Raw genomic sequence first — 24051 nt, 5'->3', positions numbered from 1 at the left:
TCTTTCAGGCTTTTCCATAATAATGCACAAAAAACCCAAATGAACTTTTTGGCCAAACTATTAATATCTCTATATGAAAAAGGCATCTTACATGAGATCTGGAATAATGGCTTTAGAACCAAACTTCTTGAATTCAAATTCCAGCTTGCAGCTGATTATCTATGTGACCTTGAGGCAAGTTACTTAATCTCTCTGTTATTTAGTTTCCTTATCCATAAAATGGGGGAAAGAGTACTTATCAATATATCAACGGGTTGTTGAGTGATCAAAGAGTTATTACATGTGAACACTTAAAACAGATCTTGTCTCATAGGTACTTTTCAGCTTTTTATATCCTAACTTTCTCCTTCTTCAAAGTAGAAAAAGTTTCATACTCAATAAATTATCTTATAAACAGATCTTTAAAAGAAGATAAAATTTTAAAAGGTAGATTTACATTTTTTCAATAGCAAATTTAGGAAGTGATCACAATGATCATACAATTTCCAGTGTGATGATAGTGAATTTATTTCTAAAAGAACTCTCTACTCTAGATATGTGACAGATATAGACCTATGGAAAACTGTAAATCAACTTTGTTTATTCATCCTGACAGTAATTCTCAAATTAAGATTAGTATGATCAGTGTCAACCTGTGAAATTATGTTCGAGTTGTCTACCTCCATTAACTCTTGAGTTAACAGGGGGACATTCCGATACAGAAAGGTAAGGCATGGGTGTAACTGTAGAACAAGAGTCTAAGAAAGGGCCAAGATGGTGATATAAATATAGGCATTATTTACACAGAAATAATAGTTAATGTAGTCTTCCCTGATGGCTCCCTGGTAAAGAGTCCACATGCTGATGCAGGAGATGCGGGCTTGACCTCTGGGTCAGAAAGATCCCTGAAGGAGGAAATGACAACCCACTCCAGTGTTCCTGCCTGGGAAATCACATGGACAGAGGAGCCTGGTGGGCTATAGTTTACAGGGTCACAAAGAATCAGACACGACTCAGCAACTAAACAACAACAAAGGTCAATGCTTCTAGAAAAGAATTGGGGAGTAACATCTACATGCACATAGAAATACTAATATTAGGGAGCACAACTGATTCTGGTAGCAAGAAAAAGAGTAGTTACTGAAGCAGACAGGAAACAAACTGAGGGAACTTTCATAGCAGTCAAAGAAAAACATTTTAAAAGAGGAATGATGAGTTATTTCAGAGATGAATGATAATTTTAAAAGAGAACCAAGAAAATATCACTAAATATGGTAAACAAGTCACTGCAAAATTGAGAAAAACTTTGCAGCAATTTAACTCTGCAAGGAGTGTGAACAGAACACTGGAAAAGTAGCCTGGAAACGGAAGGCTGAAGCTACAATTGTAATGCTGACATCAGAGACTGAGTCTATAAGAGGTGATCAGTAGGCAGGACCAGGCCCAAGCTCTATAGATCAGTTATCATGAGGTTTCAAGTAAAATCTGTGTCAGATGGATGAAATAAGCAAAGTCGAAGACCTGGTCTTCAAAGTGCAGGGTATGCAAATAAATTTATATAACTTATCTTGTATACCTTTTATATTTTTAAATATTAGTATAAAGCAACCAAAAAAAAAAAAAAGAAAAATGGATGCACCTTGGTACATGTGAGTTTTGACCATGGCTATTTCCTTGTGGATAAATTGATATGGTGTTCCTAGGTTTGGGTGGAATATGAAGGGAATAAGTTCTTCAGGCTATTCTTGGATCATACCATAAAATAATAAAGCCATGGAAAAGCTTTGTAGCAATGCGATGAGAAGAAAGATAAACAACCATTAAAGTGAGCAGAAAAGCCTTGCAAAGTTTAGAAAATCTCATTCTCCAAAGGGTCCCATTCCCTGGAAAGGAGTGTAGGGAATATATTTTTCCTATGGATTAGGAGAATCACCATTCTTAGGAACTTTTAGCCACAACCTTGATGCTACCCAGATACAAGTAGAGAACTTGGTTTATTTTGCTTTCTCCTTCCCCACTCCAGGCCATGAACTGGTGGTGCATCACATTTACTAAGGGCTTTCTAATAACTACCTTATTTCATTTGATGATGCTGTGTAGGAGGAACTATTTTGTGTATATACTACTTTCATTCCATAGATGAGAAAAGCAGGGCGCTTGAACTACCAGGGGGAATCCATTTTACTCCAGATGCTATCACTGGAGGCTGGAATGAAGCATCCTGGTATGAGTGCTATATTCTGTGGGTAAAAGTAGTTATGATAACTGGAAAGGGGAAAACTATTAGCTGAAATCTTGTATGGGAAGATCTGAGAAATGGTGGTCGAAGGTCAGGACATCTGAAGTAGGGGTGGGTGCATCAAAAATGTATTTTTTTCTTTGTCACCTAAATCACAAAGCATGATTCCCAGAGGTACCAGAATCAATACAAGTAGTTTTATTAAACTTTGAAGATTTTACGAACTAGTGGCAAACTATAAAAGTGAATCAAGCAGTGTTTGAAACCTATATTTTCTCATATCACTGTAACCGTAAGACATGATTGTATTTTATTTTTTGACATATACATACTACTCTGTTCAATGAGAACCTACTGTATAGCACAGGGAACTCTACTCCATGCTCTGAGGTGACTTAAATGAGAAGGAAATTCAAAAAAGAGGGAATACATGTATATGTATGGCTGACTGACTTTGCTATACAGCAGAAACGGACACAGCAGTATAAAGCACCTATTCTCCAGGTAAGGAAAAAAAGACATGATTTTAAATCTCTAATCACTCATAAAACATGCTAAATAAGATCAAATGGATGAAACACTGTTATCATGATGGAAAAAGCTGAGTTAAAATAATTAAAATTCTGTCTCATAATTATATTTCTACAGTTATAACTATTTAAAATTTACCAAAAAGAGTATTAAAATAAAATATACATTAAGTTTATATCTTATATATAAATATATTATAATATATATTATATAGTATATAATATATATTATATAAATATAATATATTATAATATATATTATATAGTATATAATATATATTATATAAATATAATATATATATTATATAAATATATATAAATATAAATATTTATATCCAAAATTCTCTGCACAAGCCATATTTATACTAAAGAACAGAAAAGTTTCCAGGTAACATTTCTGAGTTGGGAGTAGCACCCCCTGAAAAGCATTTACCTCCATCACTTCTTGTTTTTCATCTGCTGCAAAAATATTAGGTACTTCTCCAGTGTTGAGCACACTGTCGATGTCCTCTAGAAAAGCTTCCTCTTTAATCTGAGTGTCCGTGATTAGAAAGACTGTCTTCTGGCCCTTCATGCCCACATTCCTTAAAAGGGCCTTAAGATAAAAATGTACTTAGAATCAGAATCTGGTGGAAATCCATTTTTTTTTTTGTTTTCCATCCCCCTTCCTTTCTTTTGATAACAACATCTCGCCCTTTCCGGCGGTGACGACCTCCTCACGAGAACATGCCTCTCACAAAGGATCTTCTTCATCCCTCTCCAGAAGAGAAGAGGAAACACAAGAAGAAGCGCCTGGTGCAGAGCCCCAGTTCCTATTTCATGGATGTAAAATGCCCAGGCTGCTATGAAATCACCACCGTCTTTAGCCATGCACAGACAGTAGTTTTGTGTGTTGGCTGCACTACTGTCCTCTGCCACCCGACAGGAGGCAAAGCAAGGCTTACAGAAGGATGGTCTTTCAGATGGAAGCAGCACTAAAAGTACCCTGTATCAAGATGAATGGTAACCATCCCAAAAAACATGTTTTGGATAAAAAAAAAAAAAATCTCAGTTTTACAGTATTACCTCTCCCATTGGGGCTTCCTTTGTGGCTCAGCTGGTAAACAATCTACCTGCAATGCGGGAGACCTGGGTTCGATCCCTGGGTTGGGAAGATCCCCTGGAGAAGGGAACAGCTACCCACTCCAGTATTCTGGCCTGGAGAATTCCAGAGACTATCGTCCATGTGGTCACGGAGATTCAGACATGACTAAGCAACTTTCACTTTCACTTCGCTCATTCTGGTGGCACTGTCAATCTGGGCCTCCATTTTACCCATCCCTCCAGTGGGAGACTCCAACTGGCCAGTTTTCCAAGCCCCGAGGCACAGTCATTGATTCAGAGGTGGGCTTATGATTTAAGAGGGCCCATTCACAGTCTCACTTCAGGAACTAAGATGGATTTGAAAAAAGAAAGAATCTGTCCATCTAAGAATGGAGATATAAAAGCCAGTTCTCCACTCACTTTTAAGATGTAGACTAACTTAGTACATGAAGGTCAGAAAAAGTTTAAAAAGTCCAGCAAAGTCTCTCTTGTTTTTTTCCACTTTGGGTCATCTCTCTTCCAGGGCCAGCAGAACAACAGGCACATGTGTATGAAGCCCCAAGTATGCCCTCTACTATTCTATTGCTTACTGGAATGGCAGCATAGCTCTAAAGATACTATTAAGATTTGACAGCTTTGATGACATTGTCATCACCACTGAAGTTTATATCTAACAGTCTACTGAAAAAACACATTTGTCTGAAATAAGGCCTTTCTGAACTAGAATAAAGATAGAATCAGCAGCAGCATGGTAAGAATGCAGTGGATAAGCCTTAAGTTATAAATCCCACTCTGCTGTGCACACCTGTTCTCAACTTCAGTTTCCCCATCAGTAAAACACAGAAACAACCATACCTGCTACACTGAATTGTCATATTTGTAGAAAGAAAGCACATATGTAAAGCACTTCAAACAGTGCTCAACACATGCAGTAACTGCCTAGGGATAGTATTATCATCACCATTATCACCATTGCATTCAGCACACAGCTAGCTATACAGGATGGCTCTCTCTTTACAGATAAAAGAATGCACGGATGTTACTTTAGACACTAGATTTCCTCATGATTTTACCTTCAGGTCCTCTCTCCACTCATTCATACCATAACTCTTTGAAATTTCTGGTTGGAAAATCTGCATTTTTGCCATGGATGTAGCCAGACGAGTTAAAGATTGACGACCACTTCCTCCAAGTCCGACAAGCAAAGCATTTCCACCAGACTGCTTCAGAATCCGACATATTCGTGATAAATGTTCCAATACATACCTATGACATATAGATATTATTATACTTGAAAATATGAATGTAAATGTTTATTTGCCCATAACTATTGCTTTACTTTCCTAGAAGGATGGACTTTGCTATCCCATATGTTACTATCTCAATTTTAAAGATGTAATCATGAATAAGTGTGGTATTTCAAATGCAGTTACAATTTGACCATTTGATGTAAAGGAAAACTATTTTAAGTACAAATTCAGGAAATGTAATATATGTAAGTTACAAAAATAAAATGCAATTGTTAACTATCTGTACTGGAGTATATTATTTTTATTTAAAAGATTTCTTCAGAAATTCCCTTGTGGTCCACTAGTTAGGACTCTGGACTTTCACTGTCAAGGGCCAGGGTTCAATCCCTGGTCAGGAAACTAAGATATCACAAGCATGGCAAAAAAAAGAAAAAATTTATTCAACATTTTAATACTAGGATTTCTATGTGAGAACTAGAAAGTCAGTTATATACAAAATAATACATTCAAGAAAGGTATCCACACTAGTAATCAGGGAAATTAAAACTAAAGACACAGTGTGATACTGACAAAACTAACCAAATCAGGCAATCCTAAGTGTTGGCAAGGGTGAGAAACAATGAAAGTTCTTAAAAACAATGATCATTTCTGAAGACACTTTGGCAAAACTTAGTAAAGTAGAAGACGCTAACATATCATGACATAGTAATTCCAATTCTAAGAACATAGCCTAGAGAAATCCTTATACATGTAACCAAGGAGACATGAATATTCAAACCTTTTTCATAATTACAGAAACTAGAAGTTACTTAGTTTAAAGTACTTAGTATCTGAAACAGAAGTCTATCTCAGAAGAATGACTCCATTGTGTTAAAATTATACACTGGAATGCAATACAGTAGTAAGAATTTGTTTTTTGTGAATTTCACAGTCTGGAATAAACCAACTTGCAAAGGACTATGCACAATATGATAGCATTTACATGATTTTTAAACATGCGAAATAAGACTGCCTGCATGTTTAGGAACATACATGTGTGCATGCTCAGACACTAACTGTCTGACTCTTTGTGACCCCATGGGCTGTAGCCCACCAGGCTCCTCTGTTCACGGGATTCCCCAGGCAAGAATACTTGAGAGGGTTGCCATTTCCTCCTCCAGGGGACCTTCCCAACCCAGGGATTGAACTTCTGCTTCCTGCATTGGTAGGTGGATTCTTTACCACTGAGCAACCTGCGGAAGCCCTTAGGAACACACACATGTAGTAAAAATCTAAAGAAACACATGAGTTTCTTTTTACCCCTGCAAGGTACAATGAGAATGCAGTGAGGGAGGGCTGGCTACACAAGAGACTTCAAATAAATTGCTAGAGATTTCAAATAAATTAATTTAAATAAATATTCAAATAAATTCAAATTTTAAAAATCTTTTTCTACATTCTAAACATTTCACAATAAAATTTTACAAATAGTAATTTTAAGCATCAACACCAAATACAGGTACCTAAAAATGACAAGATTCATTCTTGTTTTGTGAGTTTGATTATACTCATCTAAACACTGGTCCACAACGTCACTAAAATGATGAATATTTGGAATTTCAATATAAACTCTGTCATCTCCTTCAAGGTCAGGATTCAAATAGTCACCAAACATGAGATTTCTTAGCTCCTCTTCAGTTATCTATAAAATGGAAATCAATGAATTACAAAAGTTAAAATTTTTTCTAAAATAAACTTAATTCTTCTAAACATTCGGGTAATAACTAATATAGTTGTATAATTAACACCTGAAACTACATTATAGTAATGTAGTAAATGAAAAGAACTTTTTTCTATCATATAAGTTTCCCCCTCCCCCCAACCCCAGAAGCTGGAAAAGTCATTCTAAGCACCCACTTAGTGAGTCGTTACTAAAGGATAGTCACCATGCTAAGCACCTTACATCTACTATTATCATTCAATCCCTGACATATAACTTCTATGTATATATATATATATATATATAACTATTCTGAAATCAAATCTTTTCAAGCTAAATATCAATCTATGAGGAAAGTTAAAAAGAACATGATCGTGAAGGAGTAATAGCATTCTTTTAAAGATAAGTTGACTGTAATAATTCCTGCTATTAGACTGTTTTAACTTGTTTTTAAACACTAAATATACTCACTGCTGTATTCCCTTTCCTCAAATGTGAAAAGATACTATCAAACGATTCTTTAAAATGGTCCTTCACAACATTTTTGGTCAAAGTGAACAGCCAGAATCGGTCGCCGTCATTAACGAGGCGATCATAAAACACTCGGAGAACCTCGTGCACAAACAGACGGATCATGGTGTGCTTGCCTTCCACAGCATCTCTCTCAATGAGCAAACAGCCCTGGATGACGCGTGAAAAGTCCCGCAAGTTGAAAGTGTAATGAGATTTTGTGGGAGTGGGCAAAAGATTTTCCATGGATTGTTTATATATCTGAATGCAAAAAAAGCAACAAAGCAAGAAATCAAATGCTTATAATCAGCAAAGCCAAAAACACTGTACTATAAAGTCAACAACAACATAATATGCTATAACAAAGAGTATATTATATAAAATATTTTATTTATCCTATCAGATTATATTGGCTTGGAAAATTGTATAGTTCTGAGCCTAGCATGGCATATACCTATATATTTTGCTTTACAGCACTTGACAGGGAATTATAAAATTGAGGGAATTTAATATCATCTGATTCCATCCATGCCCAAAAAGTGACAATGCTCTTATTTCCCGGTAATTATAGTTGTTCCATTTAAAGGTGAATGACCTGGGATTAAACAGTGAACAAAAATTTCAGTAGAAAGTGACATCAGACAATGTATTCTGAAGCATTCAAAATGAAGAAGATGATGAAACCATTTTCTTTGACCACCACTGACCTCAAATCAACATATTCTCTCCCTTCACTTCTCTCTCTTGTTTTCTCTCTCCCTTCTCTTCCTTCTATCTTAATTGGCTATAATATCAAAATGAAGTATATTTTTACTACATGCTGAATTCATTAAGCTTATCATTCTCTTGAAGAAAGATAAATTAAATCTTTGATAATACAGAAAAAGATCCAAATAAAATTATTTTTTAATTTATAAATTTATCTAATTTATATCTTCTCTAATTCATCTCCCACCCCTAAACTCCACACGTGGTAGGTGTTATCAAGTGTATCAAAGACAGAAAAAAACAACAACAGAGGATCCTTTCTGTGTTCTATTCTGCCTAACCAACTCCCTTCTCTTTACAGGATATATAAATACATAATACAAATATCATATTTTACAAATAGAAATACAATTTTATAAAGAGAAGCACTTTTCTGTATCAGAATAAGTATAGTAATTACAATGGACTATCTTTTTGCTATTTTAGTTTCTCTATTTTAATAACACACTATTCCACCAGAACAGGGGCAGAAGAACTTTAGAAAGACCCAATGCTTTTGGAACTGATGGAATGATTCTAGGGGCTTTTTGCTTCTGGTTGCAGTGATCTCAACCTCCAAAAAGCCTAGTTCAATGAGATTATCACTAAACTACCTTAAATACATTTTTTCCCCTTTTACCATCAGCTACAAGGCGGGCTCTGGGCTCTGAGCAGAGGCAGGTGACACACATGGTATCAGTTAAGGGCTGCTCTCTGTTCTCTAGTCCCACCCTTGTGTCCCACCTTTTTTTTTTTTTTCACTTCCACCGCTAAGTTATGCAGTCTGGCAAAAATAAGGTATTCATAAGCTGCTTAAGTTTCTTTCTTCCTCTTTTTTTTTACATAAACATGAAGAAAGAGAAGAGAGAGAAGGGAAATTTAATAAATACTAGAGTAGGAACCCAACAATTAAGGCAACACCTACAATGTGGTGGATACTGGTTCTAGATGATTTCCTTATAACAACCTTTATGAAATAGATATTAGCTCCCATTTTAGTGATTAAAAAACTAAGGTGAAGTTGCTTGCGCAAGGCTAGATAGCTAAGAAATAGTAGTCAAGGCTCAAATCCAGCTAGATTCCCCAATTTCAAAGCCTACAATGTTCCTGTTTTCAAACCTTCCTGACAGCTTCTCTGACAGTGAAGACAAAAAGTAGATGGCTAGGGGAGAAAAGAAGAAAAAAATACAAAAACCAACGGATCAAATGCAGATATATGTAATATTAAAGACTTTGTTCTGCATTCGTTACTCACCTCCATAGTCCCGCTGACAATCTGGTTCCCAACTAAAAAGTACTCAGGAGGAAAGTCACGAGTCCTCAAGTAGAACGCTACAATTGATGAGAAGATTCGGACCATAGTTTCATCACTGAAAGTATTAATGGTGCAGATGTTGAAATGCCGGATAAAACGGGGAGTGACTGGATTTCTTCCACCACCTGGAGGACCCATGGCAGCAATCAGCTGTATGTCAACCAATACGATTTTACTTGTGTCCTTCAGGTCATACCTTGAAAGCACATAAAAATCCCAAAACAGTCAGTAATAAAGCCAACGAGATGGGCTGAAAAGCAGAGCTCCTTTGAAACTTTATCTGATTTTAGCTTTTCTAAAAGGAAGAAGATTAGATATTACTTGGAGTAAAAGAGAAGTTTTTTTTTAAGGATTCCTATAATTTTTACTTCTTTTTTTTATTGAGGTATAATTGACATAACGTTAGTTTCCGTGTACTACATAATGGTTTGATATTTGCATATATTGCAAGATGTTCACCACAATAAGTTCAGTTAATATTTGTCACCCGATACAGTTACAAAAATTTTTTTTCTTGTGATAACTTTCACAATTCATCCTCTGAGCTCTTTTCAAATATGTGATACAGTATTATTAAACTATAGTCAACAAGATGTACATTGCAGCCCCCCTGACTTACTTGACCCCCTTTACCTATTTTGCTCTGCCCCACCTCAGGCAACCAACAATCTGTGGAGAAAACTTGTTTTAAAGCAGCACTCTGCTTTTCCTTTCACTGACACTGATAATGCTGTCCAGATTGTGGGTATCTAGAATGTCCCTTCCTCTTCTTGCCCTTTTTTTTTTTTGCAATTCTTCCTTCCATTTAACTCTCTGCTTTGTGTCTTACACTCCAAATCCAGAAATATGGATGAGAGATCAATCTTTTTTGTAGCCGTTTACAGGCAAGATGACTATATGTCCCACTTTGTCTAAGAAAATTCTTGTTTGTGCCTATCCTGTAGTAACTATTAACAGCCTCCCTTTTCTCTCAGAAATGTCCTTATTTAGACAATAAGCTATATACTTACTCTACTTTCAGCTAGTTCTGATTCCTTTTTCTCATCTCAAATCTTATCTTCAGAGCACAGAAGGATATATAAAAAGAACCTATACCTTTTTGTTGCCTAAATAGACACCCACTAGGGAATATAAAAAAGGGTACAAAAATGACTCAATTTAGTTAGAACTGCTCAGAGTAAAAAGGTGCCTATTTCAAATAGATCATAAAGTTCTTTAACATTGAAGTTCTTGCAAAAAAGGGGGATGATGGTGGGAGAAATCTATACAGCCAGTGTTTAGTCTAAAAGCACCACAGAAAGTATGAAAATACGACCTGGTCTTTGGCAACTCTAATAACTGTCAATAAGGGACTGGTTAAATAAATTATAGTAAGATTCACAAAACTAAATAGTATTAAAAGCCAATAAAATAAATGAGATAGACAAATAATATGGATGCCTGTGTGTGTGTGTGTTAGTTGCTCAGTCATGTCTGCCTCTTTGTGACCCCATAAACCATAGGCCGCCAGGTTCCTCTGTCCATGGAATTCTCCAGGCAAGAATGCTGGAGTGGGTTGCCATTTCCTTCTCCAGGGGATCTTCCCAGCCCAGGGATTGAACCCGGGTCTCCTGCATTGCAGGCAGATGTTTTACCATCTGAGTTACTAGGGAAGCCCAATAATATGGATAGGTGAAGGAAACATATAAATAATATAGTTAAATATACTAAGTGCAAATAAGTTATAAAACATTATGTGCAACATGGATCTTTTTAGAAATAAAAATATATTTATATGGAAAAAAAACTCAGAAGAATAGAGAATATACTATTAACAGTGGTTATCTCCTGAAAGCAAGATTCCAGGGCATGCAATAACAAAAAAATATATAATCTCAAAATATGATTTAGTTTCATAAGTAATCTATCCTTGCCTTGAGATAAAAATCATAGTATATTAGGGATCAGGAAAATATTTTAATAGGAGGAAATGCAGAATTATTAATCCTAACTAAAATATACAATGTCATATGTGTTGGAAACTAATCATATTATTGTAAAATACGGTGGAAGAAGTGGAAGAGTTATTCACGAAATTGCTGTCAAAACCAAGCCATCTCAAAGATATGGTAGTCCCAAATAATCATAGATAATATAAGGAATTTAAAATGGTGGAAACATAGAGTGCTGGTTATGGTTACTTAGGTTGGAGACCATCCATAAATTCTCAGTGCTGGGTGATAGTAAAAGATATAATTGGTAAATTATTTTTAATAACTGAAAGTAGTAGCTTAAAAGGGCAAAAACTAATACATTATTAAATAAATATATTTGTGGATTATTCTTCCATGATATAAAAAAGTATAGGAAGGTATTCCAAAATTTTCCATATAAGAAAATCTGAACAACCATTTTGTCCCATTAAGTAATTTGCAAAATTGTATTATTTTGATGTGAAAAAATAAAAACAGAAAAAGAGAACAAGACGTTACTTCAACATGGCTACTTAAGACTTCAGGTAAATACTTACCAATTCCCACAGTCAAAAAATTGTCGTAATAATTCAATAGGAGGTTGGGCTCCATATTTCTCCAATGCAGGCATATTCATGTCATCTATAAAAATTATACACTTCTTTCCCATAGGTGGTCCAAAAACTCCTTTGCGTCTTTTATCCAGTCTAGCCATAATAATGTTCTAAAATATAAAGAAGAAAGTGTAGTATATTTAAAGCCATACTAAACACCAGAAAAAAATTAACAGTCTAATTATGTAAGGTAATAATGTCAAGCATTACCATGTTATCCATTTAAATTTATTCATTTTCAGGGTTATATGAAACTTCATATTCAACATTATTCAAAGAGCATATAATGAAACCCTTCTTTGTGCTCAGAATTGTTAGGTACACACCTATATTTACATTGTACACACAGGCACACACAGAACTTTTTCCACAACAGATACCCCAACATATCTATAAACTTTAACTTAATATTTAAAAGCACTAAACTTGTAGTATTTTGAAATTAGAGAATTATATAAGCTTATAACAAAGAAAATGAGCACCACAGGTCAGAAGACAATGGACAGATATAATTCTAGGAATGGAAGATAAAAATGGTAATTAGAAAAGGTCTCATGCAGTACTTTCATCTTGGCACCTCTAGGAGTAAAAGGTGGGTCACACAACAAAAAGTCTATGGTTTGAAAGATCTTTCACTGACCGAACTTCAGCAAGCAGCAAATGCCTCTAAAGACCATCTGCGAGAGTATTGAAAAAACAAGTTAAAAACCTCTCTCTCTACTTCCCTCCCTCCCTCCCTTTTCTTATACTTCATACTTCTCCAGTTAAGAAATCAACTGTTCCTTCTTGGACTTGGGGAGAAAAAAAGCTGACAAAGCTCAACAATTCAGCATTAATGCAAAAATGTTCTCTTGAAATTTCTCCTTAAAATTTAATTTTTAAAAATTACTTTAAAGCCAAAAATAAGATGTTTGAAGTTTTATTTAAATTCATGGAAGATTTACTAAAATACAGTTTTATTATTCACCTTGCTGTAATTAACACAACACTGTTAATCAACTATACACCAATAAAAAAATTTTTAAACTACCAAGCTGTTTATAAAGAAAAAAATACAGTTTTAAATGCTAATCAAATAAGGAAAAAAAGTAAAAATGATAGATCCATATTTCTAACTTTGAACTAACCTGAACCTGGTTGGCACTGGTCCGCGCAGAGAAATTAACATAAAAAGGAAAGTACAGGTCTTTTTCCAAGTGATTCATCAGCTTATCCTTCACATACACAGATTTTCCTGTACCCGTTGGACCCACAAAAAGTAGTGGCCTTAATGAAACAATTAACATATCATCAGAAGGAGAAAAAGTCAGAATACATTTATTTCAACTAGAGAAGGCTGGAGTTAGTTGAAAACATAAATAATAATCAAATCATCTTCACCCAAAAACTCACATTTTAACTTGTCATTTCATAAAAGACAGATAAAAGTAACAACTAGCACACATTTTTGCTTACTTTCAAAACTTAAATAGTAACACTATTATTTGGACAGGTGTAACACTGTTATATGCTAAAACAAGTAGTCACATGCTTAACTTTTCATAAAAAAAAAAATAAAGCCAGCATTTGTCTCCTCAGAAAGTGCTAGCTATATTTGTACTTTTTAGATCGAGATACAGGTGAGTGTGGAATGTTAGGATGATGACAAAGAGAGAGGTTGAAGCTGTTGTGCAGTTATCTCAATACCACAAGGTTTCTGTAAGAAAGTAAATGGCAGTGAATTCTAAAAAGTAACAGCTGTATCTACCCGTCAATAGCATTTTTGAATCAAGTCAGTGTTACTAACTGAAAATACCTGTCTAAAAGCAAACTCTAAGGAATTCTCTATTCTAATAGCTTCAAGTAGGGTTTCTCATTTTTGAGTAGTCTGAACTAATTTAAAGGGAAAAAACTCCTGAGTTTATGTTCACAGAAACCTGGAGAACTCCAGTTTGAGACATACTGAAGTAAAAATTAAATACCATCACTTTTAAGTGATAACTTGGCACCACACACTACATGAAGACAAACATAAAGCCTGGCATTAAAACTGAACAGCGGTATTCAGTATACAAAAAGTAATCTAGATGACCCAAATTATGATAATATTAATTTTAAAAATTATCATTGAAGTATAAACATGAAATCAATGCTACAAACAAAAAACAGGTCATTTAGAATTATAGTGATGCCTGAGAATTCATCTATACTTTCCAGTCTGAGTAACTCTCAATGTTCTGAAAAACTACTTATTAAAATAATTTACGAAATAAAAAACCTTTCTTAACTTAGGGTCCACGAGCCAAACTGAAGAAATTCTTACAGTATTCAGAACTTAGAGGACATAAAGTCTGTATCTTTACTTTCACTACCCTTTACGAAAATGGAGCAACTTATAATAGTACCTGTGTGCTTGTCATCAACAGACCTTACAGATGTTGTACTAAATACAATTGTTAAATATCTCAAAAGTATCACTTATGCCTATTACTTCTTCAAAATTATGATCATCATCAGACTCACTGCTAGATCTTATTATTTAACATGTTAATAAACAAGCACACATATTACAACTGGAGTTCAAATTTTTCAATATGTTAATAAATGTATTTTAATATGTGGTTTCCTTTATAATCCTATGTTTTTACTTATTCATTTGAAAGCACTATTCTGACAAATGGTTCATGGAACAAAAGAATTCCTATACTAGTAACTCCTGAGAATTGACAAATACGTAACATGCCTAAAGTGAAAGCGAGTCGCTCAGTTGTATCCAGCTCTTTGCAACCCCACGGACTATACAGTCCATGGAATTCTCCAGGCCAGAATACTGGAGTGGGTAGCCTATCCCTTCTCCAGTAGATCTTCCCGACCCAGGAATCAAACTGGGGTCTCTGCATTGCAGGTGGATTCTTTACCAGCTGAGCTACCAAGGAAGCCCAACATGTCTAAGGAAGACTTTAATCAGTTCAGTTCAGTTGTTCAGTCGTATCTGACTCTTTGTGACCCCATGGACTGCAGCACACCAGGCTTCCCTGTCCATCACCAACTCCTGGAGCTTGCTCCAACTCATGTCCATCGAGTCAGTGATGCCATCCAACCATCTCATCCTCTGTCATCCCCTTCTCCTCCTGCCTTCAATCTTGCCCAGCATAAGGGTCTTTTCAAATGAGTCAGCTCTTTGCTCAGGTGGCCAAAGTATTGGAGTTTCAAGCTCCAGCACCAGTCCTTCCAATGAATATTCAGGACTGATTTCCTTTAAGATTGACTGGTTTGATCTCCCTGCAGTCCAAGGGACTCTCAAGAGTCTTCTCTAACACCACAGTTCAAAAGCATCAATTCTTTGGGCTGTTAATATTTTAAGATTTTAATATTAGCCTCTAAATGTAAAAATGCAACCATGGGACAAAATAGGGACAAAATAATGTTTCTATTTCATTCATAAAGTTGATGGTTGGTCCATAAAGAAGACTGAGGGCCAAAGAATTGATGCTTCCGAATTATGGTCCAAGGGACTGCAAGGAGACAGACCAGTCAACCTGAAGGAAATCAACCTTGAATAGTCATTGGAAGGACTGTTGATGAAGCTGAACCTCCAATATTTAGGCCACCTGATGCGAAGAGATGACTCATTGAAAAAGACTCTGATGCTGGAAAAGATTAAAGGCAAAAAGAGGAGGAGGTAGCAGAAGATGAGATGGTTAGATAGCATCACTGATTCAATGGACATGAATTTGAGCAAACTCTGGAAGATAGTGGAGGACAGAGGAGCTTTGTGTGGTACAGTCCATGGGTCACCAAGAGTTGGACACAACTTAGCAACTGAACAACTATGCTCCCTCATAAGCTATTTTTTCTTTTTTTTAAATAACACAAGATAAAACTGTCATAAATTTCACTCAGAAACAGGTTCTTCATCAAAAACAAATTATGACATTCATGCATATTATGTAAGCTTGTCTAACTTAAACATTATAAAATTAATGATAAATTATGCTAATGTTTTAAGAGAAACATAACTGCGAAAGTGTTATTAAGAAAATTGGTATGGATATGCCTATGGTATGTGCTAGGCTGTTCATCTTTTTTGATGTGCTCTTCTGATTTAAGTCTGAGTCTTTTATGTTCATCTTAAATGATGAAGAACTGGCACAGGACATATTTGAATAATGCCAAACGAGAGAATCATTGTTAGTCTGATTCCTAAGGAGTATGGTGAGCCTGTGAGTAGAATGGTTTTTTAAGAGTAACATTGTAACTGACTTTTAGTCCACAATTACAAATAAGAGAAATAAAATATGGCTTATGAGGCAACAAAGTAGGATGGCAAAGATTTGGAGCCAGTGACAGGAAGTCTGGATTTCAGATTTACTAAGAGTATCAGATGTCACTATGGAAATGTTGGCGGGTAGCTCAGTGTCTCAGTTATCTGAAAATGGATTCTGAAGTTCACTTAAAAAATCCTATGATCCTATAAGAAAGGTACTGCAATATTCAAAATGCATGTTATAACAGTTTCTTACTTTGCATAGGTAATACTCAAATCCATTAGAAATGTATATCTAATTGTATCCATGGTAGGGACTATGATATCTTGAATCTTGACACGTTTATTTCCTAAACTAATACTTTTAATTAGTTCATTCCAGTGGATCCAGCGACCTCGGTTTTTCAACTATAAGAGAACATAAGTTTCAAAATATTATAACCATACACTTGCTATCTAACAGGCTCTTTTTAACATAGTTATCATCAATGGTTTTTAAAACTTTATTTAGTATTTTCCTCCTTTTTATTGTGAAATATTAGATTCATCCAAAATAATGTATACAATGCATTTAATTCATGAAGCAGACTGACAAAGACCCATGAATCCACCATCCAATGTAAGAAATACACGTTTAGTTTTAGTTTTCCTTTTCAACGGTAACCTGAAGAACTTAATGAAACCTAGTTATCACAAATTCAACATATATAAAATTTCAGATAATTTTGCCTCTATGTCCTCTTAACACTCTAATTTTTCCAAAATGCCTTGAAGATGTCCTTGTGCATATATCAAGAATTTATCTGACAGCCACTCTGATGTGGCTGAAGTTACAATTAATAGGACTTTGGCTTGATGTTTTCATATTTTAAAGCAAATGGGCAATAAACTCATTATATTTGTTTCTCTAAAATTATTCTGTTTGGCATACCGATCCAGGCTGATATCCAGCCAGGACATATTAGAAAGGCTAAACCAATTGATACATGATTGAACTTCTGAACCATGGGCTGAAGATCTGCTGTCTCAACACTCTGAGTGATCCTGATTAGGGAATCCACGCTCCCCCACTCAGATATCTTCCTCTCCAGGTTGCCCCGCACTTCCCTGGAGATCCTAAATGTCTCTCACCGACTTCTCACCTTTCATCAAGCAACAAAAGAGTTAACACCTGGCAAAAAAGGAGGTCTCTTGGGCCCTGCTCCAGGGCTATGGCGAGCATCTAAGAATTTTTAAATATTTTCTAAAAAATTGTATATGGGTTGTGTCTGGATTGTGGTAATTTTGCAAGTTTGAGTGAACGATTCTTTAGTAATTCATGTTCTTAATTTCTGAGGTTTTATCTTTTATTTTTATCAAAGCTATAGATGCACATATTTTAGAGTCCAAGTTTACAAGGTTAAGGAAAAAGAGCAGTTTCCCAGTTATCTTCTCCTCTCCAACAGCAACTTACCTTTGCCTCTTTCAGCTAGATATCGTGATATTTACCTTCAACTGTTTTTTTTTTTTTACATTCAACTCTTAAAGAATATGCTTGGGTTATCATCTCTTGATTTTTTAGTTTTAAACGTTATTTCATTGACTTCTCACTGTGACTAATGTGAATGAAACTATCTTTCCGGTCTTCTTCTTAAAATTCCATGTTAGCATGGTTTTAGAGAGACCTTTCTTCACTGGTGATCAGGAGAGTTGGGTTCAAGTCCTGGCTGTGCTACCCAGTAGCCTTTCTAGATTTGCTTTTTCATCTACAGACTTTGAGATTCAGGTAAAATTGTAATAAGGCTCTATCAGACCTTATGGCTTTGTGAAGTAAAATCTGCATGAATCAATTATGTAAATTCTAGCTGTTTAAAAGAACCTTTTTGTGAATTCTTTTTTAAATAAGAGAAAACAGATTTAACATAAATCTGAAATTATAAAATATACTTCAAGCAAGTGGATCTATACTGTCCACAAGTTATCAGTTAGTGCGTTAGTCACTCAGTCGTGTCCAACTCTTTGCGACCCCGTGTGCTGTAGCCCGCCAGGCTCCTCTGTCCATGGGATTTTCCAGGCAAGAATACTGGAGTGGGTTGCCATTTCCTTCTTGGGGGGATCTTCCCAACCCAGGAATTGAACCCAGGTCTCCTGTATTGCAGGCAGATTCTTTACTCTCTGAGCCATTGGGAAAGCCCAGAAGTTATAGGAGGAGAAACGAAAGAGAAGGGACTAAAATGCTAACCACAGGAGTCAGAGTAACTCTAGGATGGGAACCCAGTTTTGACCACTGATCTAAGACTTTGTGTTCTATGGTTTATCATAACAAGTGTCTTACATCATACCTCATACATGTAGTCATAGACTAGGCCTTTTTCATCAAAGTTGCATTCCCATTTACCCACAGATTCAGGTATTGGGTTGTTTTCATCTTTTCCCGTTATGGCTATTCGTATGTAAACATCAAAAATGATGCGACCATCTGTATCACAGCTTCCTCCAATGGACCATATCAAAGAAAATATAAAGCAAGCCTGTTTGTTTAAAGAGGAAAAAGTTTAATTTAAACTAATTATTTAAAAGAGATTTTTAACAGATTGAAATTTAATATATTGAGTTCTACTTAACCTACTTGGAATAAATCAGATTTACAAATAATGTGGAATGAAGCACATCTCAGTCACATAAAAAATCAGTCCTCTGGCAATATTTAAAATGCTGTCTAAATTTAAAATGCTCATGACAAATGACCTAGGGGTTTCTCTTTTAGTGGGTTTATCTTCAAATATATTCCTTCTGGTTAAAATGATAAATGTACAAGAATATTTACTGCAGCACTGTTTGTGGTAGCAAAATATCTGAAGCAACACAAATAGAGATCAACTTAACTGGAATAAGCTACATACAGTGGAATATGTATAGCTGTTTAGGGGAAAAAAGGTACCACAATACCAATATGGAAAGATCTCCAAAATATATAGTGAGAAAAAATGTAAATCAGAATGCATAGTATGTTAACATGTATAAAAAATGTCTGTGTGTGTGTTAGTTGTAGTCCTGTCTGACTCTTTGTGTCCCCATGGACTGTAGCCCACCAGGCTCCTCTGTTCATGGAATTCTCCAGGCAAGAATACTGGAGTGGATAGCCATTCCCTTCTCTAGGGGATTTTCCTGACCCAGGGATCAGACCTGGGTCTCTTGCATTGCAGGCAGACTATTTACCATCTGAGCTACTGTAAAAGAGGGTATGTATCAAGTATCTCTAGCAGGCTACACGAGGCACTCGTAATAGTGGTTGCCTGAAGGGTGGCTGGGGGACTGGTATGGATGGAAAACCTACTTTTGTCTTGATTTTTGCTCTAGGTACATGCCTTCTCTAGATAGAAAAGTGTATCAAATACGTTTTAAGAGAAAATTTTCTGTGGCAACAAAGTAAAGGGAAAACAATGAGAGGGAAGTGCTATTATCAGAGTAGAAGAGTAGATAGAGTGCATAGAGGAAGTTAAGGAATCTGAGAAAAGGTGGTGGACAGGAAAGTGGCATAGACCAGGGGAGAGAATAGAACACCTCTTTCGTTTGGCTCCCGGAGAGCCTGATTCTCTGGCATTCTCTGATCTCTAGGCACTAACTAACCCAGACCACTGACTCCTTCCTACCTAAATGCTCTCCGGATTCTGCCTGCAATGCGCCACCCAGATGGTTGGATGCCTGCTCCTAGTCTTTTGTAGTCACTCTGTTATAGCTTACACTCTAGCTTAACATTGAGACAAGACCAATTCACCTAAAGTCCATATTGGTTTAATATTAAGTAACTCTATTGTTTATCAAATTGTGATCTTTCATAAATAATAGGGCATTTGTATTTATTCTGATGTATTTTACTTTCTCTAAATTATGTTATAAATTAGAATATCAGATCAGGGCAACTTTAATGTCTTCTGGTATTCTTTTGGTGCTCACCAAAAAATAGCTCTGGGTCTTGTAATGTCTTTCTCAAGACAAGTAACATTTGCCAGAGGCACTTTTTATTCTATAACTTAAAAAAACACAATAAATATAAAACCAACCATAATCCAAATACGAATGTGCTTGCTGGTAGGATCGTTTTCCACCACGTTACAGAGCAGTACTTCAAAGAGGCGTGTGAGAGAGACAACCACATTGCTATCGCTTGTTGGAATCAGTTCCTTCAAAGTGAAAAGAATAAGATACTTTACTTTCATCTTATATTCATAATGAAAGAAAATAAGTGTTTCACTTAAAAAAATACTTTTTACAGTCTCTATAAAAGTTAAAGAATTTAAATTGTAGGAATGATAAAAATCTCTCAAATATTTTAGTCTAGCATAATACATTACACAATTGTGTAACATATTCTTATTTTGAATTCTCTGAGAAATGAAAATTAGTAAGAGAATAAACAGTGCTCTAGAGATAGTAGAAATGAAGTTTATAACAGTTATTTACTCATATATTTATTCAACAAACATTTATCAAAAATACAATCTACCTGTATATCAAGCTAGGAGACATGAAAATAAATGATCTCTGGCAAGAAGTGATATTGAAATTAAAGACAACATACTAATGATCCTGAGGTATATGAAAAGTCAGTTAACCTCACTAATCAGTAAGGAAATGCAAATGAAAACTACAATGATATATCACCTCACACCTGTTAGGATGGACATTATCAAAAAGATAAAAGATAACTAGTGTTAGCGAGAATGTGGAGAAAAACAATGCTTGTGCACTGGCTGTGGGAAGGTAAATTAGTCCAGTCATTATCAGTGCAAAGGTATGGAGGGTCCGCAAAAAGCTAAAAATAGGACTACTGTATGATCCAGCAATCCCCCTTCTAGGTATACACTCAAAGGAAATAAATTAAGTTCCTCAAGGAGATATCTGTGCTCCCACATTCACTGAAGCATTATTCACAGCAGCCAAGATATGGAGACACCTAACTGTTCACTGGCAGATGAATGGATAAAGATATTGTAGTACATATGTAATGGAATAATATTCATTCTTAAAAAAGAAAACCCTGCCATTTGCAACAACATAGACAAAACTTGAGGACATTATGCTAAGAGAAATAAGCCAGATACAGAAAGGAAAAAACTGCATGATCTCACTTATATGCATGATCAAAAAGTTGAATACATAAAAAGAAGCAGAGTAAAACAGAGGTTACAAGTGGGGAGGAGGTGGGAGAAATGGGGAGATGGGCGAACGGTAAAAAGTTACAGTTATGCAGGATGAATAAGTCTAGAGATATAATAGACAGCATGATAACTACAGTTAGTAATACTGTACAATTTGTATCAGTACTGAAGATTTGCTAAGAGAGAGATGTAGGTGTTCTCATCACACACAAACACACACACATGTGTTAACTATTTGAGGAGATATGGTAATTATCCTGACTGTGATAATCATTTCACTCTCCAGGCAAGAGTACTGGAGTGGGTAGCCATTCCCTTCTCCAGGGGATCTTCCTGATCCAGGAATCAAACCAGGGTCTCCTGCATTACAGGTGGATTCTTTACCAGCTGAGTTACCAGGGAAGCCCATTCATTTCACTGCATATATATATATATATAATCATCTTGTACACTTTAAGCATACATATTAAAATTAAAACCAAGTAAATGCCGATGGATAAATGCATGCACATGAATACAGACACACACACACACACAGAGACACATGAGTACAAGGATAACTAGGGAAATGTAAATAAGATCAGTAGATGTTATCAATGTCAATATCCTTGTTGTGATATAATAATACAGTTTTGCAAAATGTTGCCATGGGGGAAAATCAGGTGAAGTGTATGTGGGATCTCTCTGTATTATTTCTTACAACTGCATATGAATCATGGATGGTCATAATCAATCTTTTGATTTTTTTTTTAAAGTGGATATTATATGTCTAAGTAGAAAAAATTTATTTATCCTACCATTCTGACTTTAAACTTAGTCAAGTTGAATGTAAAGTAAAGAAATTAGAGTAGATAAGAGAATTATAATGTTACCTTGCATTTTTTCTTACGGAGATTTAAAGTGGGCTCTATTAACCAGTCAAAAAGTCCTCTCAGAAGAGCTTGGTGATCCGGTTCCTGCAGAGGTCCTTTCAGTGAATTCAGCCATGAAGACACAAGTGGTTTCCATCCCAACTGTGAGGGCTCCAAATAAATCATGCCACAGCGGCTTACAGTGGCAGGCTAGAGGAAAAAAGACAAGTTTTCATTTTCCAATCTGGTAGTTATTAAAGAATTCTTTGCATCACTTGTAAGGTCCTTCATGATCTGGCTCCTGTCTTCCTCTATAGCATCACATACACTAGATGAAACTATCTGCAGTTACAGATCTCCGGATATGTCATGGCTCCAAGACTTTTCAAGACATCTTGTCATGATTTGGAGTGCCAAGCCCCAACCAATCTCCACGGAGAAGTCTTACCCCTCAAAACCAGATCAAACACTCAAACATTTTCCCACATCCTCTTCCTCTACCCATTCCTCGCTTGGGCACTTGCCCCCTCCATATCTTTAGAGCACTAACATGTACCTCTATATCAGGAGATATATATATATATGTATATATATATATATATATATATATGTATGTATATATATATACACACACACACATATATATTATATATTAGCATGTTTCTCATCCTCTCTAAATGAGCGTACACTGTCTTATTCATCTTTGTATTTTTTGTGCCTAACTCATTTTCTGACACATAGTAAAAATGACTTATTCCTGAAACTAACACAACACTGTAAATCAACTACACTCCAGTAATTTAAGACTTAATAAAGAAACAATACATAAAAAAAGACTTATGACCCAGTGAACAGATGAATAAACTACTATTATAATATATTATGAACTTACTGAGGCCTGGGAAAGGTCCATTGCTTCAAAGATGAGGCTCATTTGAGGGGACATCTGAATGATTTCTCCACTCATAAGGCAAAGCTGAAAGCAACAATTTTTCAAAAGTTTATTTTAAAAAATCTCAAACTTCTCAGAAGTTTATTCTATTTATTAAAGTACCTCTTAGGATATAATAGGATGAGTCTTAGGATGGAAGCCAGAAAAATCTTAAATCTAAATTCTAAGTCTAGCTCTGTCCTCTCCATATAAGGAGGGGAGACAGGAACTACATGATATGTTGAAAAAAACTATAAAATTCTATACTAATGTCAGTTTTTGTTATTAAAAAATTACATGAAATACCATAGATTTTATAGTTGTAAGACTTTTTTATTAATAAAAAAGAAATAGAAAAAATAGAGAATACTATGAATATTCATATACTTATCTTCTAGAGTTAACCAATGGTAACATTTTGCCATATTTGCTTTGTCTTTTTAAAAAGTATTTTAAAGATCATTACAAATATCATGGCATTTCACATCCAAATAAGTCAATATTAATCTTTTAAAATAAGGACTTTCCTGTATAACCACAATAACATTATCACATCTAACACAATTACCAATAATTCCTTAATATCATCTAATACTCAGCCAATATTCAAATATTCTCAGTTGTATCAGGAATGTCTTTTCAACTGATTTATTCAGACCAAAATTCAATCAAGGACCATGCATTGGATTTGCAGTCTCCTCTGGGTCTCTTTTAATCTAAAACATTCCTCTTTAATCAAATATGTAAAAAACTGAATTTATCAACTGTGTCTTTTCTGCCAAATAACTATCTTATTATTATTAAAGCTATTCTATTTTCTCAATCTCCTTGGCTTCCACGTTTGTAATTGTCATTAACTTCTAATAATGTCTCCTATCTATACAGCTCTCCACTCGTTGACTCCTACTAAATTTGCTTTTCATTTTCACAGAGATTTTCATTCCCCTGTTGTTTTCACTTCTTT

At 35.2% G+C, this 24051-nt stretch overlaps 2 protein-coding genes across 2 annotated transcripts in view; one reads left to right on the top strand and one right to left on the bottom strand.

Moving 5' to 3' along the window:
* Positions 1 to 24051, bottom strand: part of DNAH12 (dynein axonemal heavy chain 12) — a 175832-nt gene that overhangs the window by 68895 nt on the left and 82886 nt on the right. Inside the window, exons 33-44 of the mRNA XM_070455873.1 lie at positions 23049 to 23132; positions 22178 to 22366; positions 20208 to 20327; positions 18486 to 18674; positions 16421 to 16572; positions 13046 to 13184; positions 11862 to 12028; positions 9293 to 9548; positions 7252 to 7551; positions 6584 to 6762; positions 4905 to 5097; positions 3182 to 3343 (exon numbers count right to left, since the gene is read on the bottom strand). Of these exons, the coding sequence (XP_070311974.1) occupies positions 3182 to 3343; positions 4905 to 5097; positions 6584 to 6762; positions 7252 to 7551; positions 9293 to 9548; positions 11862 to 12028; positions 13046 to 13184; positions 16421 to 16572; positions 18486 to 18674; positions 20208 to 20327; positions 22178 to 22366; positions 23049 to 23132 (2130 nt within the window). The remainder of the gene's footprint in view (positions 1 to 3181; positions 3344 to 4904; positions 5098 to 6583; positions 6763 to 7251; positions 7552 to 9292; positions 9549 to 11861; positions 12029 to 13045; positions 13185 to 16420; positions 16573 to 18485; positions 18675 to 20207; positions 20328 to 22177; positions 22367 to 23048; positions 23133 to 24051) is intronic.
* LOC110140466 (small ribosomal subunit protein eS27-like) lies at positions 3403 to 3726 on the top strand. Its single transcript, XM_020898896.2, has one exon. It carries the CDS (start codon positions 3475 to 3477, stop codon positions 3724 to 3726), a length of 252 nt encoding a protein of 83 aa, XP_020754555.1. The 5' UTR covers positions 3403 to 3474.

This window comes from Odocoileus virginianus, chromosome 26 (assembly GCF_023699985.2).
Source record: "Odocoileus virginianus isolate 20LAN1187 ecotype Illinois chromosome 26, Ovbor_1.2, whole genome shotgun sequence".
Taxonomy (NCBI): Eukaryota; Metazoa; Chordata; class Mammalia; order Artiodactyla; family Cervidae; genus Odocoileus; species Odocoileus virginianus.
The sequence above is the reverse complement of the archived record's forward strand: the minus strand, read 5'-3'. Positions and strand labels throughout refer to the sequence as shown.

What these genes read in the sequence shown, in the direction of transcription:
- LOC110140466 (XM_020898896.2), top strand. Translation starts at nt 3,475, where the DNA reads ATGCCTCTCACAAAGGATCTTCTTCATCCCTCTCCAGAAGAGAAGAGG.